Source organism: Desmodus rotundus, chromosome 11 (assembly GCF_022682495.2).
Source record: "Desmodus rotundus isolate HL8 chromosome 11, HLdesRot8A.1, whole genome shotgun sequence".
Classification (NCBI taxonomy): domain Eukaryota; kingdom Metazoa; phylum Chordata; class Mammalia; order Chiroptera; family Phyllostomidae; genus Desmodus; species Desmodus rotundus.
The window spans coordinates 32,072,557-32,089,548 of NC_071397.1; the positions used below are offsets into that span (position 1 = coordinate 32,072,557).

At 40.9% G+C, this 16,992-nt stretch overlaps 1 protein-coding gene across 3 annotated transcripts in view; it reads left to right on the forward strand.

Annotated features, from left to right (window-relative positions):
* Positions 1–15,293: 15,293 nt before the first annotated feature.
* CD109 (CD109 molecule) overlaps positions 15,294–16,992 on the forward strand; it is a 120,571-nt gene continuing 118,872 nt past the window's right edge. Inside the window, exons 1-2 of one of the 3 annotated variants that reach the window (XM_053914017.2) lie at positions 15,294–15,311; positions 16,045–16,249. In XM_053914017.2, coding sequence (XP_053769992.1) covers positions 16,176–16,249 — 74 coding nt within the window. In that variant the 5' untranslated portion in view covers positions 15,294–15,311; positions 16,045–16,175. Of the gene's footprint in view, positions 15,312–15,862; positions 16,250–16,992 lie in introns of those variants that run through there. The other 2 variants (XM_053914018.2, XM_053914016.2) reach the window with 2 other exon arrangements.

Genomic DNA, 16,992 nt, shown 5'->3' on the forward strand with positions numbered 1-16,992 from the left:
GAGAAGCTATGATTAATCCTTTGGTAAAAGGATAGCTAAATTTTCATTTTTTAGGTATTCTTTTAATAGGGCACATTTACACTAGTTTTCTCCACCAGTGATTCAAGTAAAAAGAAAAGTGCAGTTATGTTTAGTTTATCTTTCTGAGGTCCTCCGGAATAAAAATTGCAACCTTACAAGTCATTATCTATAACACTAATAAATCAGAATATTAAAAATTATTCCTTTCTATTTAAAAAAATTCCATCAGAACTTGTTGCATCAGTTGGCGTGATGACTCCAGTCCCCATCAGTGGACCCTGTTCTGTTTGTCTACAAACAAACAGGCACCAAAGAACAAAAACCCAACAACGTCAATCTACAGAATGTGATGGTTCAACACCTCCGCACCCCACAGAGAAACCAACAGCAAGATACACAAGTAATGAGGCTATGTAGTGACATCCTCCCATGTAAAGGAAAGCACTTAACCAGGTCTCAGTTTTAACTTACAAGATGTGGCTGTAAAATAATGAGATTGTGCGAAAGAGACATTTAAGAATTTGACATTTAAGAGAGTTTTAGGAGGAAAGTTCCAAAAGTATTTTGAAGGATAGAAATTGGAGAAAAGATATTTAGTCTCTTAAAGTTTGCATTCTCTTTTACATTAATTTCTGTTTGTTTATTAAAAAAGTCCCTATATTGCCTATTTCTTTATTATCACATATTGTCTCTCACTTAGCTACTGTGATGTTAACAGAGGCGGGCCCCATACAATATGTTTCATGGAGAAGCTCATCAGTGAATTGATAAGGAAAAAACTGTCTTTTATGGAAACTACAAGGTGGGGTGGACTTTTATCTGAAGGAGAAGAGATGATAACAGGAAGGACAGAAATTAAGGTTATTAACTTCTTAAAGTAACTGCACCAACAGTGCTTGCAAGCTATAAGTCATGTGGTGAAAACCCACCCAGCACCACTGTGGTCTGATGGAATAGGATACACTGGACACAATGCCTGTTATGTGTTAGACACCATGGTAAGCACTTACATGTTATTTAATTCTCAAAGCATCTATAGGCCTAGGTGACATTATTCTCATTTTATAGCTAAGAGAACCTGAGCTCAGAGAAAGAGTAACTTGATTAAGCACAAGGATTCAAAAGTGTGTGTCTTACTCCAAACCCCACATTCTTTCCATGCTGCCTATGTAATTCCTTATTCACAGGGGGCTAAAATTTCCTTGACTTAGGTGTTTGGTCCACCATCTAAACCCACAATCAATAGGAAGGGCCTGAGGATAAGAGTTAATTGGTATGCTGGGAGTGCCTAGGTTTAGAACTAAGGAGGCCAGATCCTATTAAGTCCAAGGGGCTGGCAGAGGGTTGGAAATGGGGGCCCCAAGAGGGGTAGAAGGCAGGTAGACATGGGATGCCAAAAAACAAGGATAAAATAGCTTTTGATGACATTTTGTCCTAAAAAGTACCAAATGGCCTGGGAAGGATATTTGGGAAAAGAAAACTCAGTCCCAGTCCATAGTTGGAGGGCTGTCCAAAAGTGGTGCAAGTTTGGACAGGGGTAGGAGATGCTGGCTGACCTCCTCGTTACTTCTGATAGCTTTCATTGTGTTGCATTGTTGACATTTTCTGATTACTTAGTCGTGGGATGAGTAAATTGAATGCTATTAGGTAGGTCTAAGGAAATTAAAGCTGTCACACCTTTGATAGCTTAGAAGAGGCTTTCAGTGATAGCTTCAGTGGTGTCTCAGAGTCATTGTGTTTATCACTGGCTTTTTTTTCCCTGATTTCTTAAGCAGGAGAATTTGTAAATTGAATGCTACAATGCAGGTTTAAGAAAATTACTTTACCTCTGGATTAGACTGCCAGTACATTAAAAAAAAGAAATTCTGGCTACTACCTGGTTAAAACCCAGTCCGTCCCCGCACTGTCCCCTTCATCGCTGTGTAGCAGGTGGTCCTACCTGAAAACCTAGACTGTGTTCTAATCCAGGTTCTTATGCCCTTTAGTCACGACAGATTGAAACAGATCACCACAATCCTTAAAAAACATTTCAAAGCCCATGCCTTAGAAAACACTTCATTATGAAAAATTTTAAACATGCACAAAAGTAGAGAGAATAGAAAAAACACTACTGACTATTTACTTGATTCCAATGATTATCAATATTTTGCCAAATTTATTTCACACATTTCCCATTCTGCATGGTTCCCCTTTCCCCCACAGCCATCACTGGACTGTTTTAAAGAAAATTCCAGACATTTCATACATTTCAGGTAAAGACTTAAAAATACTGATGCCATTATCAAACCAAACAAATCACACAATAATTCATTAATATTATCCATTACTCATCCATATTCAAATTTCCCTGTCTCAAAGATGTCTTTTTACAGCTTATTTGTTAGAATTGGGATCCAAAATAGGTTCAATTTAAATTGGTTGATATGTCTCTAATAGTCTTTCTCATAAAAAAACAATAGATTTTATGTCTTAGAGCAGTCTTAGGTTTATGGAAAAACTGAAAAGAAAGTCTAGACCATTCCCATATTATCTGCCCCTCCAGTTTCCCCTGTTACTAACACACTGGTACATTCATGTGGGACATTTGTTATAGCTGATGACCAATGTGGATACACTGCTATCAACTAAAGGCCATGGCTTTACATCACACTTTTTACACTGTAGTTTTATGGCTTTTGCCAAAAGCATGATGTCATGTATTCATCATTACAGTATCATGAGGAAAAGATTCTCTGCCCTAATCCCGCCCCCCGTGCTCCACCTACGTATCCTCTTCCTCCCTCCCGCCCCCCCAACCAATGACCTTTTTACTGTATAGTTTCGCCTTTCCCAGAATGCCATGCATTTGAAATTATATAGTATGGAGCCTTTTCATGCTGGCTTCTTTCACTTAGCAATAAGCATTTGTTCCCTCTGTGTTTTTTTGTGGTTTGATAACTCATTTCTTTTTAGAGTTGAATGTTACTCCATTGCATGGGTGTACCACAAGTTGTTTATGAATTTACCTACTGAAGGACATCTTGGTTGCTTGCAAGTTTTAGCAAATGTGAATAAAGCTGTTTTGAAGATTTGTGCACAGGTTTTCATGTGGACATAAGTTTTTGTTTTTTTTTAAACTCATTTGGGTAAATACCTGGGAGCACAACATTGTATCATGTGGTAAGAGGATATTTAGTTTCATAAGAAATCACCTAACTGTCTTCTAAAGTGGATGCACCATTTTACATTCCCAGCAGCAATGAATAGGGGTTGTTGTTGCTCTACATCCTCACCAGTATTTAGGCTGTTTTGGAGGTAAGTCATTCTAATGATATGTAGTGCTGTCTCAAAGATGCCAAGCTTCTAAGTCTCTTTTAACCTATAAGACTTCTATTCCTTTCTTCCCTTGCTATGCCATGTATTTGTTAAAGAACATGGCTATTTATTTTGTAGAATTTTCCACATTCTGACAGACTCATGATGTGTAAAGTACATGCCTTTTTGATGGAGGTTTAGCATCATCTTCATGTTTGAAACAGAACACATAAAAAAGATCCCATTGAGTACAAAGACCTTAAGATTCTATCGTAGTTTACATATTAGCACTTAAATGTAATATTTCAACATATTTTTCTTACATATACATAATATTCTTTTGAAATCCCTCACACATTTCAGCTAACAGATTTCTTTTTGTACAATTTGTCTAATTTTATGTTGACTGATAGGATTTTTAAAAACCTCTGGTGATGCAGAGTTAAGGCCTTTCAATTCCATCAGTGGTGTCGTTTTGAAAACATAACTTTCCAGAATGCTTTGGCTGAGTACACATTTTGGAGAAGCCATGTCTTAGCACTCTCAGGAACAACAAAAAGCAGGGGATGTCTGATTTCAAATAGATTGGAGAGGGCTCTAGCAGAGTGACTTACTTCTGGGTCTATGGGTGACATCTTGCTTGTGATGCTCCTGTTCCTTGAGACAAAAATTTATCTTGACTAATGGATTTTAAAAAACCTTCACTTGAGGATATGTTTATAAATTTTAGAGAGAGAGGAAGGGGGAGAAAAAGGGAAAAGATCCATCAGTTGCTTCCTATATGCACTCTGACAGGGGCTTGAACCCACAACCTAGGTATGTGCCCTCATTGGGAATTGAACCCACAACCTTTTGGCGCACAGGATGATGCTTCAACCAACTGAGTCACGTGGCCGGGGCAGAAAGTTTTATATTTTAGTAAAGGCTCTATTGCTGTATGGTTTATTACTCTTTTAATACCTGTGTTTTAAATGGTAATGTGGAAGGTACTGTCAGTAGTGTTGTTGGTGATCTATGGACTGACGCGCATAACACATTGAAAATTGGGTTGAGAAATAAACTTTCATCCTGGCTGGTGTGGCTCAGTGGTTGAGCAGTGGCCAGTGAACCGAGGGGTTGCTGGTTTGATTCCCAGTCTGGTCAGGGCACGTGATGGGTTGTGGTGGGGGGTTGGGGGGTGCTGCAAGAGGCAACTGATCAGTGTTTCTCAGGTGGATGTTTCTCCCTATCTCTCTCTCCCTCCCTTCCCCTCTCTCTAAAAATCAAAAGAATAAAATATAATAAAATCTTTTTTTAAAAAGTAAACTTTCTGTGTTTAAGAAAAATACACATTTTATTTGCTTGGGAGGAACAACTTACTTTAAAAAATAAGGATTTCATTTAGTGAAAATCAAAACCTATAATGTACTGTATTATCATCAAACTTCCCATGTCAAATTTGTTTTGCATTGACAAATTTTTATCAAGATGTCTAGCGTTTCTATAGAAACTGCTCTCCAGTGTGGGCAAAACTGCTGGTGCCACTGAGGCTGATTCCTGCACATGATGAGTCTCTTACATTCTTTACCCCATTGCAAATGAGGAAAGCAGTTCACTGCTGTCTCCTGATTGGGGTTGATACATGTTAATTTACTAACATTTAGTAATTTTGGCTGTGTGTAAGTTCAAAATGGACATAAAGAGATGGCACTAAGATCACAATACCTGATACCAAACTGTATTATGAGGCCACTGTAATCAAAATAGCCTGCTCCTGGTGTAAAAACAGACAGACCAATGGAACAGAATAGAGAGCCCAGAAATAAACCCAAGTCTCTATGTCCAATTAATTTTTGACAAAGGGGGCAGCAGTATAAAATGGAGTAAAAATAGCCTCTTCAACAAATGGTGTTGGGAGAGCTGGACAGCTACATGCAAAAAAATGAAACTCGAGCACCAACTTACACCATACACAAAAATAAATTCAAGGTGGATAAAGACTTAAATATAAGTCGTGACATCATAAAAGTCCTAAAGGAGAACATAGGCAGGAAAATCTCAGATATTTCATGCAGCAATATTTTCACTGATATGTCCCCTAGAGCAAGGGACATAAAGAAAAGAATAAGCAAATGGGATCTCATCAAAATAAAAAGCTTCTGCACAGGTAAAGAAAACAGTATTAAAATAAAAAGAGAACCAACTATATGGGAAAACATATTTGCCAATGATACCTCAGACAAGGGTCTAATTTCCAAAATATATAAAGAACCCACACGACTCCACTCTAAGAAGATAAGCAACCCAATTTAAAAATGGGCAAAAGACTTGGACAGTTCTCCAAGGAGGACATACAGAGGGCCCAGAGACACATGAAAAGATGTTCAGCATCACTAGCTATCAGAGAGATGCAAATTAAAACCACAATGAGATACCACTTCACACCAGTCAGAATGGCCATCATAAACAAAGCAACAAACAACAAGTGTTAGAGAGGATGTGGAGAAAAGGGAACCCTAGTGCACTGTTGGTGGGAATGCAGACTGGTGTGGCCTCTGTGGAAAACACTATGGAATTTCCTCGAAAACTAAAAATGGATCTGCCTTTTGACCTGGCAATTCTACGGCTGGGATTATATCCTAAGAACCCTGCAACACCAATCCAAAAGAACCTATGTACCCCAATGTTCATAGCAGCATAATTTACAATAGCCAAGTGCTGGAAGCAACCTAGGTGCCTATCAATAAATGAATGGATCAGAAAACTATGGTACATTTACACAATGGAATTCTATGCAGTAGAAAGAAAGAAGGAGCTCCTACCCTTTGCGACAGCATGGATGGAACTGGAAAGCATTATGCTAAGCGAAATAAGCCCTGCGGTGAAAGACATATACCACATGATCTCACCTTTAACAGGAACCTAATCAACAAAACAAACAAACAAGCAAAATATAACCAAAGACACTGAAATTGAGAACAGGCTGACAGTGAACAGAGGGGAGAGGGGAGGGAATTTCAGGGGGAAAGGGTGAAGGGTTTGCAGGAACAATTATAAAGGACACATGGACAATAACAGGGAGGGGTGGAAATAGGAGGGAGGTGGGGAGGGTTGAGGGGTTGGGCTGGGGTGGGGGGAAAAGGCAGAAAACTGTGCTTGAACAACAACAACAAAATAAATAAATGAAAATTAAAAATAAAAAAATAACTTTGAACCATTAAGAAGGACATTAAAAACAATAGAAAAAAAAAAGAGATGGCACTAAGTCACCTCACAGAAACAGACTTGAGACTTCAGTGTTGCCTAAAGAAACCCTGCATCTGTATGATTGGAACCTTATGGTAATGAATGAAATTGCTGGAGGAAGTTTTAGTTATCTTAAGGGAACAAGATCATACTTGCAATTGTTTCCTCAAATTTTAGGAACATTTAAAACTTTCTGGCAGGAGCGGGGGAAAGGTTAAAAAAAAAGGTAAATTTTTTTCCTAATAGTTCATTATAAATCTAGTATGTATTAAAAAAACCCAAACAAACCTGAGTTACCTGAATGTAGATTTTAGAAATGTATTAGCATTTGTTTTATTTTCTATAGTAATCAATGGAACAATAGCTATTGTGATTTCCGGATATGGCTGTAATTGTAGATTTTTGATAAAGTATTCCTCTTGTTTTGTTAAGTTATAGTGAGTTTAAAACAATTTAGAACTGATATTTTTAGCATCTATGAGAGAGAATTAATACCTGGTTTTAGTTTAATAGCTGTTATGGTAATTTGTGTGATTATTCTGTTGCAGATTCCTTATCTTATTTAATACTCATGGCTCCCTCTGAGGGATTATGTCCATTTCACAGACAAGTACCTTGGGGCTTGGAGATGGGAAACATTTTGCTCAGGGACACAGATGTCAAGTGGTAGAGGAAGGTACTAGGTACTATCTTCTTAAGTTCAAAAGTTTGTCTGAGGTTTAAGTAATTTACAAGATGGCAAGATGCCTGGAGCATGTGTTCCATGAAATGTTGATTGTATTCCTTTCCTTTTCCTTAGACCATCGAGAAGAGAGATGCCCCCATCCCTTCATGTGCATTTTCCTCTCCCACAACTTTGCACCCAAACATGTAAGATACAGTGGGCTTATTTTAATATATTGTTTCCAGTCTACAAAAGTAGAAACCCTTTCTATACCAAAACCAAAACAAATAAAAAATGAAAATGAACAAAACCCCCATATATCAGAGGGTAACACCGATTCTTCCAAATCAGAGAGTAGCATCATCATGGAGTTTTGGGTTGATGATGCCTTCCGAGTGCATATAAATTAGATGTAAAGCTATAAATGGGCCATGAATGGTCCCTGCCATGGATGACTTTGTGTGTAGAAGCTTCCAAATTTAAAGTCTGGGCCTGATAGTGTTACTCAGCACTACTTCAGACTCTGCCTGGTGATTTGCTGTCCTCCACAGCTGCCGTTTGCGGAGAAACCTGAAGTTGGTAGATCATTCAGGTCTACCCTGAGAATACTTGGTGTCAGCCCAGAGTACCCTCTTTTCACAGCAAATGTTTAAATGCAATGGAAACTCTTTTAGAGTAAGTGACTGAATCTTACTTTCAGTCTCTGGAGAACGTGTTCTCCAGGGAGCACAAGTGAAAGGTATTTTTAGAATGGGTGGCATTTGGCCTAAGGTTAAGGTTGGCACTGAGTTCACGTTATCTTCAATGTTTATGGAGGGAAAGTGAAATTCTTTTGTCCACAGTGATATCTATAAGGCTATTCACAATCAGGATGGTGGTCTTGAAATCTCTGGCTCTATTTCATGTCCTTCCTCGCAGTCTATATGGCTAAACCAATCACCTAACTGTGGTATAAGCTGAGTTATAGCTGGTCCATTTCACTGATATTAAAGCAAGTGACATTGAAACAGCTGTGTTTGGTAGACTCCTAATTATATAGTAAGTGTAAGAATTATATATTTTTATAATTGGAAACATCTTTTCATAATAATTTTATCAATAACATTTTTGCTATTGTCATGATAGCAGGAATGTTTACTTCCCTCTACCCCTGGTTTGACCCGGGGAATATGCACTTTGAGGCACAGGAAAGAAAGAGGCTATGCAGTCATGTGCCACCTGACGATGTTTTGGTCAAAGATGGACTGCATAGTCAACAGTGGTCCCATAAGATTGTAGTGGAACTGAAAAATTCTTAGTGCCTAGTGATGTTGTAGCTGCCCTCTCGTAGCACGACACATGACTCACACATTTGCGGTGGTGCTGGTGCCAACAAACCCGCTGTGCGGTCAGCTATACAAAAGTACAGCGCATGCAGTTATGTGTGGTATGTTGTGCTCAGAGATGATGACAAGGAACCATTTTACCGGTTTGTGTATTTACTACACTGCTTTTTATCCATAGTTTACAGTGTACTCTTTCTACTTATTAAAAATAGTTTGCTCAAAATATAACCAGAGACATTGAAGTTAAGAACAATCTAACAATAGCCCGGGGGGAGTGGGGAGGGGACAGTGAGGAGAGGGGATTACAGGAGCTACTATAAAGGACACATGGACAAAATCAAGGGGGAGGGTGGAGGTGGGGGAGGGAGATGGGTTCTGCTGGGGTGGGGTGGAGGGATGGGGAGAAAAGGCATACAACTGTAATTAAATAACAATAAAAATTAAAAAAAAAAGTTTGCTGCAAACAGTACTCCATGTTAGCTGCTAGCAGCCTCATGCATGTTGATTGCATCATTTCTTTTGTCCTTGATTTAATCTTGTTTTGTATAGGTTGTAGTCGAGGAGCAATAGGCTATATCACGTGGCCAAGGTGTGTAAGCTGTACCATCTAGGTGTGTGTAACTACACCCCGTGATGGCCTCACAAGGATGAAATTGCCTAAGCACTCATTTCTCAGAATGTTCCTTAAGGGGCACGTGACTGCATATGGATCATGTGGTGACTCCAGTAACGTGTTGCACCAATTGCTGTAACCACTGGGTGGCAGGCTGGTGCAGAATGGCAGCACCCTAGGAAACCACAGTGTTCTGTGTCTGGCTTCTCTGGCCCCAAGCATGGTACCAAAAACATCTACATCAGGCTTTTTCTGGATTCAGAATGCAATCTGGATGAATCAAGCACTGTCTCACATTATGGACCTATAGCCCCAATTATTATTTCTCCTCATTTCTGATTTTAGACCTTCAAACACAAAAGACTAAGGGTCGTATCTCAGGTAATAGAGCTGTTTTTTCTCACTATCTTAATGTGATTCCAGGGCCCCCTAGATAGACATCTAAAACTCAGAGGGGTCATAGCCTAAAATTTTTAGTCTTTTTGGAAAACTCATAGGACCCTGTCATGAAAATTTAAAAACACCAGGAGTGGTGATAGGCATTATAAAGAAGGATTCATTAACTAAAGTCCCTGGAGAGAGACTGCAGACCAAGAAAATTACCTCCCCTTTCAGAGTTTATAAGAAGCTAAAAGGTTTTGGTCTACATTGGCTTCCAGTGGTCCATCCCTGGTTAAGATTCAGTTCTTTTCCCTTTCACCATATTCTTTTCTGCTTCACAGGGACATTGTCTCCAATAGTGGCATCTGGTGTCTCAGCTAAGATAAAACAACTTTTGCTCCCATGTTTCTTCAGATTGGACAAAATCTATTTCTGGCTCAAAATGATCTGCCTTAAATGATCTTCAGGGTAGCGATGTTGTTGTCTGGCTCAGTTACTGCTTCTGATGCTTGAATCCTCCCAGACCTAACACTACCCTCCCTCTCTCCACCCAGCTCTTGATTCATGGTCCTACCTCTGGCTCCAGAGCTAGCATATCTCTCTGAGGTGTGCTGACTTATACCCTGGTGCACAATCCCAGCTCGGCCTGAGTCCAGTCACCATGTTACTGGTTAGGCTCTACTATTAGCACCCACACTTCTTGCCTATATGACTCTTCTGTTTCAAGACTCTTGATGCTGTCACCATCGAGTCAATTCAGCTGTACTATTTTCATGCCCCATTGGTTGCTTGATGGAAACTAATAGAAAATTCAAGAGACTCTATAGACAGACTCTCAGAACTAATGAGTTCAGCAGGGTTGCTGAATACAAGATCACACACACAAATTAATAGTATCCTGGACTCCCAGCTAAGATGGAGGCATAGGTAAATGTGCTTTGCTTCCGTGCACAACTACAGCAAAAATTACAACTAGACTACAAAACAAATAACACCCAGGTTTATCAGAAAATCAAGCTGTATGGAAGTCTGACAACCAAGGATTTGAAGAAGCCACAGTCATCCAGATGGATAGGAGGGGTGGAGACACGGAGGCATGGAAGACACAGAGAGATGGAGGAATGGGTGGTTTCACATTCACATGTGGTGGATAAAACTTGGGAAGGATACCTCAGGAGTGAGTGATCCCAGCCCCAGACCAGATCACACAGCCCAGGGTTCCAGTGCCAGAAAGATAAGTCCCCATCACTTCTGGATGCAAAAACAAGTGGAGGTTGCGGCGGTGGAAGAAAGTGCAGGATTCTCAGGAGACTTCTCTTAAGGGGCCTGCAATGGACTTAGGACTCATGCAGACCCATCCACTCTGGGATTCAGCACCAGGGCAACAGCTGGAAGTGCACAAGGGGCATACAGTGAGAAGCAGAGAAAGAGAAGTGACTGGCAAAGGGGCGAGTGCCAGGAGACAGCTTCCTCCCAGGCAATGTACAGAGGCCAGCAGCAGCATTGTCCCCTCTCTGAGCCCTCCCCCCACACAGAGCCACATAGCAGTGAAATGGGTTGCCCCACTCTGGAGACTTACTATGTCTCTGCCCCACACAATTTACAGGTGCCTTTTCTACAATAGATCATGTTACTAAGACAGGGAGTCAAAGCAGCTCTACCTAATACACAGAAACAAACACAGGGAGGCTGCCAAATTGAGGAGACAAAGAAATATGGCCCAAATGAAAGAAAAGAAGAAAACTCCAGGAAAAGAACTACGTGAAATGGTGATAAGCAACCTATCAGATGCAGGTTGCTTATCAGCTGAGTTCAAAACACTGGTTATCAGGATGCTCAAAGAACTCATTAGGTACTGTAACAGCATGAAAAAGACTCAGGCAGAAATGAAGTTTGCATTAAGTGAAATAGAGAAAAATCCACAGGAAACCAACAGTAGAGGGAATGAAGCTGAGATTCAAATCAATGATTTGGAACATAAGGAAGAAAAAGGCATTCACTCAGAACAACAAGAAGAAAAATGAATTCAAAAAACCAAGAATAGAATGAAGAGTTTCTGGGACATCTCCAAGCATACCAACATCCAAATCACAGTGGTGCCATAAGGAGAAGAGGAAGAGCAAGAAATTGAAAACTTATTTGAAAAAATAGTGAAAGAAAACTTCCCTAATTTGGTGAAGGAAACAGACATACAAGCCCAGGAAGCACAGGGAGTCCCAAACAAGTTGGACCCAAACAGGGCCACACCAAGACACATCATAATTAAAATGACAAAGGTTAAAGGTAAAGAGAAAATCTGAAAAGCAGTGAGAGAAAAGCAGAGAGTTACCTACAAAGAAGTTCCCATAAGACTGTCAACTAATTTCTTAAAAGAAACCTTGCAGGCAAAAGGGACTGGCAAAAGTTATTTGAAGTGATGAAAAGCAAGGACCTATAACCTACATTACTCTATCCAAAAAAGCTATTATTTAGAATGGAAGGTCAGATAAAGTGCTTCCTGGACAAGGTAAAGCTAAAGGAGTTCACCATCACCAAGCCCTTATTATATGAAATGTTAAAGGAACTTATTTAAGAAAAAGAAGATCAAACTATGATCATTAAAATGTCAACAAATGCACAACTATCAATAACCGAATCTAAAAAAACAAAGCAAACAAGCAGAACAGAAACAGAATCATAGATATGGAGATCATTTGGAGGGTTATCAGCTGGGAGGGGGGAGGGGGAGAATGGGGGAAAAGGTTCAGGGAGTAAGAAGTACAAATTGGTAGATAAAAAATAGACAGGGAGATGTTAAGAACAGTATAGGAACTGGAGTAGCCAAAGAACTTATTTACATGACCCATGCACATGAACTGAGGGAGGGGATTGCCTGAGGTTGTGGGGGTTACCAGGTGGAGGGGGGCAAAGGGCAAAAAGTTGGGACAATTGTAATAGCGTAATCAATAAAATATACTTAAAAAATTAATGATATCTTTTAGACCATCAGTAATCCATTAGGTAATGCAATAAAAAAGACCATTTATAACAACATCAAGGACTATAAATCTGACAAAGGATGTGCAGATCTGTATGGAGAGTACAAAATGTTATTGTAGAACATAAAACATACCATGCTCATGCATGGCGACATTCAGTTTCATAATAGTGTTGATACTCCCTATAGGAATCTGCAGGCTAACAAAATTCAAAGAAAAAAATACCACCATGCTTTACCCCTGCAACTAGACAAACGCTAAAGTTCATATGGAGGAGTCATAGTCAAAGAACAGCCAAAACAATTTTGAAAAGGAACTAGGAGAAGCAATTTACCTATCAGACATCAAAACAATACAGAACTGTATTAATTAAAGCACATGGTGTCTGGCCCAAGATAGACAAATAAGTCAATAGAAGAGAAATAAGAATTGATAAATAGATTGAAACATTTATGGCAAATTGATATAAATGTGATATATATTAGAATTTCTGTGAGTGACAGATAACACAGAATAGCAATGGTTCAATGAAGATTAATGTTTATTTCTCTCTCACCCATTATTCCAGAGGAAGTCAGGGACCGAGACTTCTATCTTCTTGCACAACTATTTATGGCCTACTTTTCTAAACTCAGCTAATGGCTCAGGATAGCCTCTCCAGCTCCAGTCAACACATTTGTATTCCACTAGAAGGAATGATGCTAAGAATGGGAAAAGGCATGTCTCTTCCCTTCGGGACACTTCCTGAAGGGTGCACACCCTCCTTCTACTAACAGCTCATGAGCCAGAACATGGCCACACCCAGCTGCAAGTAAGCCTGAAAAATGCAATTAACTCTGGATGTCATGTTTCCTGCTAAAATTCTGTTACTGTAGAAGAAAATGGAGAAAAGATATTGAAGAACTAGAAATTTCGGCTCAGCTGGCAATGCAAAACAGTGGAAGAAAGATTCATTATTTAATACTTGTGTTGGGGTAGCAGATTCATAAGGAGAAGTAAAACTAGGTACCTTGTTCACACCATATATAAAGAAAAATTTTAAATGTATTAAAACCTAAATGTGAAAAATAAAACCTTAAAACTTCTTGAAAAAATATAGGAGAATATCTTTATGACTTTGCAGTAGGAAGAGATGATTTGTTAAAAACAGAAGACATGTAAGCACAACTCATTAAGTAGAAGTCTGATAAATTTGCCCACATCATAATCAAACCTTCTGTCCTACAAAGCAGAACAAACAAAAATAAGAGACCAAGGATGATATTTGTAACTTATATTGTTAAGACAGCATTTTGTAATAGTAACATATGAAGTTTCTACAAATCTGTAAGAAAAAACAACCTAATGCAAACTGGATGAAAGATCTCATGAGGCAGTTTATAGAAGAGGAAAATAAAATGACAGTTAATACATGAAAATATACTCAGCCTTACTAGTAAAAACATTGAGTGGAAGGATGCATTATAAATTATAATGATGGTTGCTTCTGGAAGACAATATCAAATACCTAGTGAGGGGGAAGAATAGAATTGGAGGCGAGAGCAAAGGGCAATTTAACTTATTATGTAGCTTCCAGTCTTTAAGTTAAAAAGAAAATGAAGAAAGGAACAAAACCAAACCACAAAGCCTTCTCTCAGCAACATTATCAATGAATCTTCTGGAGTCCCTCTTGAAAGGTTTTCTTAGGCTCTGCCGAGGAATAAATGCCAATCAGCCACAAAATTAGGCAGTACAGAGCTTTATTTGGGGTTTGTGCTCTCTGGCAAAATCCTCTGCTCTGCCCAGAGCCCTGCGAAGAAGGCGGCACCAAGCAGGGAATATGGAGGGGTTTTAAGCACCAAATTCTGATTTGCTCCCCTCAGGGGCTAGGGATTGGTCTCCTGGAACAAAGCCACAGTCCATCATTGGTGGTTTGAGAGGATAAGGGGCGGGCTTAGGTTGCCAGGCGGATATCCCCGCCCAGCCCGACAGCTCTCACATTTGCCTGCCTCCAGAATAAATCTGAACTTATTGATCCATCTTATACAGTGAAGCTTGAAAAGAATTTTCTCCAACTTCCTTTTCTCACCAAAGTGCCCCCAAATTGCCTCTACCTGTAGATACTCTGTGGTCCACTGTAAGCTGATGTAAAGCAGAAGCTCAATCCCCATCTCAAACCTGCTGAACCAGTGTCTGCATTTTAATGTAATCCTCATACACAGTAGAGTTTGAGAAGTACTGATTTAGATTTGATACTTGGCTCACACTTGGCCCTAGTCCTTCTTTCTGAACAACAGAGATAAGGAGACCAGACTAGCAGTTAACAGCTGTGTCAGAGACAAGATCTGTACCGCGGATCCACTTACATACTTTTCCCCATGCCCAAGCCCTGCCTGGACAGGAAGTCCACCACTAAAGATAGGCTGCCTGTAGGAGACGTGAGGACATAGGAGACCTCCAAAAGTTGTTCAGCTCCACGAAAAAGGGTGGAACAGGAAAGGGAGGAAAGTAAGTTCCTGGATTCCAAAAACCACAGTTTGTCTAGGTGCTACTTTCTCCCTTTTTAGCACATAACTTTGTCATGAGACATTCCTTAGCTGACCTCTTTTCCTTTTACATTTTGCCCTCATTAAAAAGTTACCACCTAAAACTTTTCTCCATGAATTAGAAACTTTAAGTTGTCTGGGACCGAACGTGCCTGATTTTCAAGTTTCTGGAAGTTCCTTTATGGTGTAGTCATGGTGAAACCTGAGTCATCTGAAGATGGTGTCAGTGCCAAAACACTGGTTGGAGAAGGAGCTGCTGACAGCCAGGGCGGCAAGGAGCTGGAGGTAAGTAACCTTGGGGCCAGGGCCACTGGCCTCCTTCGCACAGGAGAGCTAGCCCGGACCTAGCTGTGTTCCCACAAATCGCTCTACACTTCACGGTGCTAGTGAATACTTGTCTGTTGCAAGTGTGTTTAGACACAGTGGAAAGTATAAAGCATCTCCCCAATTGTTTCTCAGAGTTCCAAGTAGCAACACCTAACTTTTGCATGTGCCAGAATGTTTTTGTAAGCTGAGAAACCACGTTTTCCTGGCGAGGTAAATAATATACCTCAATTTTTGTTTTAAGGTGATAACGTTTTCTCTCGTGCACATTTATATACACATTAAACAACTACCCAGTAAATACACCCCTGTTTGTGTGTGGGGGTGTGTGTGTGCCATTTCTCTAAAATTCTGACTCACAGTCCGGAGGACAATGATGAATTTTTTTCCACTTCACATAGCTGTTATGAATTTCTCCTCCCAAGGATGAGCCTGTTTACGCACGCAGGGCATCGTTAGCAGAGCGCTCTGCACACAGCCGGAGAAACCCGGGGCTGGGGAAGTGGGCACCGCGCGTGCTCCGCGGGGGGCAGAGATGCTGGGACCAGGTTGGGCTGACCGCAGTTAGAGGCGGCTGTCTACCTCTCCTGGACTGGCGACGTTCGCCAGAGCCGCGAGAAGCGCCATTTGGTGCGGTGGGAGGGGTGGAGCCACCAAGTCCTGTCTCAATTTAGATCTCTCCCGCTGCCTTTAGGCGCGCCCATTTCAGACTGCTGAACTCGAGTCAGGGGAAAGAAAACGTCAGGGAAGAGGTGGAAGGCCACACCCCGCAGCGCCCGCGAGTTTCCCCAGGAGCCGACGGTCGCCCAGGCAGACGCCCCCAAGATGCGGGGCCCACGGCTTCTGACCGCCGCACTCCTCGTCTGCGCGTGGACCGCTGCGCTGGCCGCAGCCCCCGGGTAGGAGCGCGGGGCGGGCTGTCCGCCTGGGCCTGGGCTGCGGGTGGGAAGCGGCCCCGCAGCGGCAGCCCCCACCCAGGCACTGGCCGGGAGGTTCGAACCGTCAGCTTGGTTCTCCATGGGACAGTTACCGGTATTTTCTTCACCCATGAAGTTGTTTAAGCGTCTCTCTGGCCAGAAGTGCTTCTTAAAAAGAGTCATTTTATTTTTAGTCCACGGTGCCTCTGCATTTTTCTAAGCTGCTCCCAAACAATGTGCCTGCCTTCTTCTCTCAGAGACTTATGGTACCAGTTTTTCTAAACAAGGTGTCTCAACTTTGGCATTGGCAGAGTGTAGCTTAGGTGACTAAGTGTAGTTCAGGTGCACACACTATAGAGAGGTTAAGCACGGAGGCACCCAAGTAATGGGAAGTGCCCCACTCCTAGAGGTTTTTACAGTTGATCCCTAACTCCTAGCTTGGGCAGAGGAAGAGCTGTTTTAGCGATTTTTATGCTCCGCTACATCTGGAAATTTCACCACTGATAATCAGTGAAATGTCTGGTGGTATATTTCAAACAGTGGTGTTGGTTAGATCTTTTCTTGGGCAAATACCCAAATATAAAGGTTTGAGTAAGAAACAGGCAAAATCTATGTGTGTGTGAGTGTGTGTGTTTAAGCCAAGAAAAAAAAATCGCAGTGGGATGAGGTCCTCTGTGAAGAGGCTGAGAGGCTTGCACAATGCCAGCAACTTCTGCAAGCCCCAG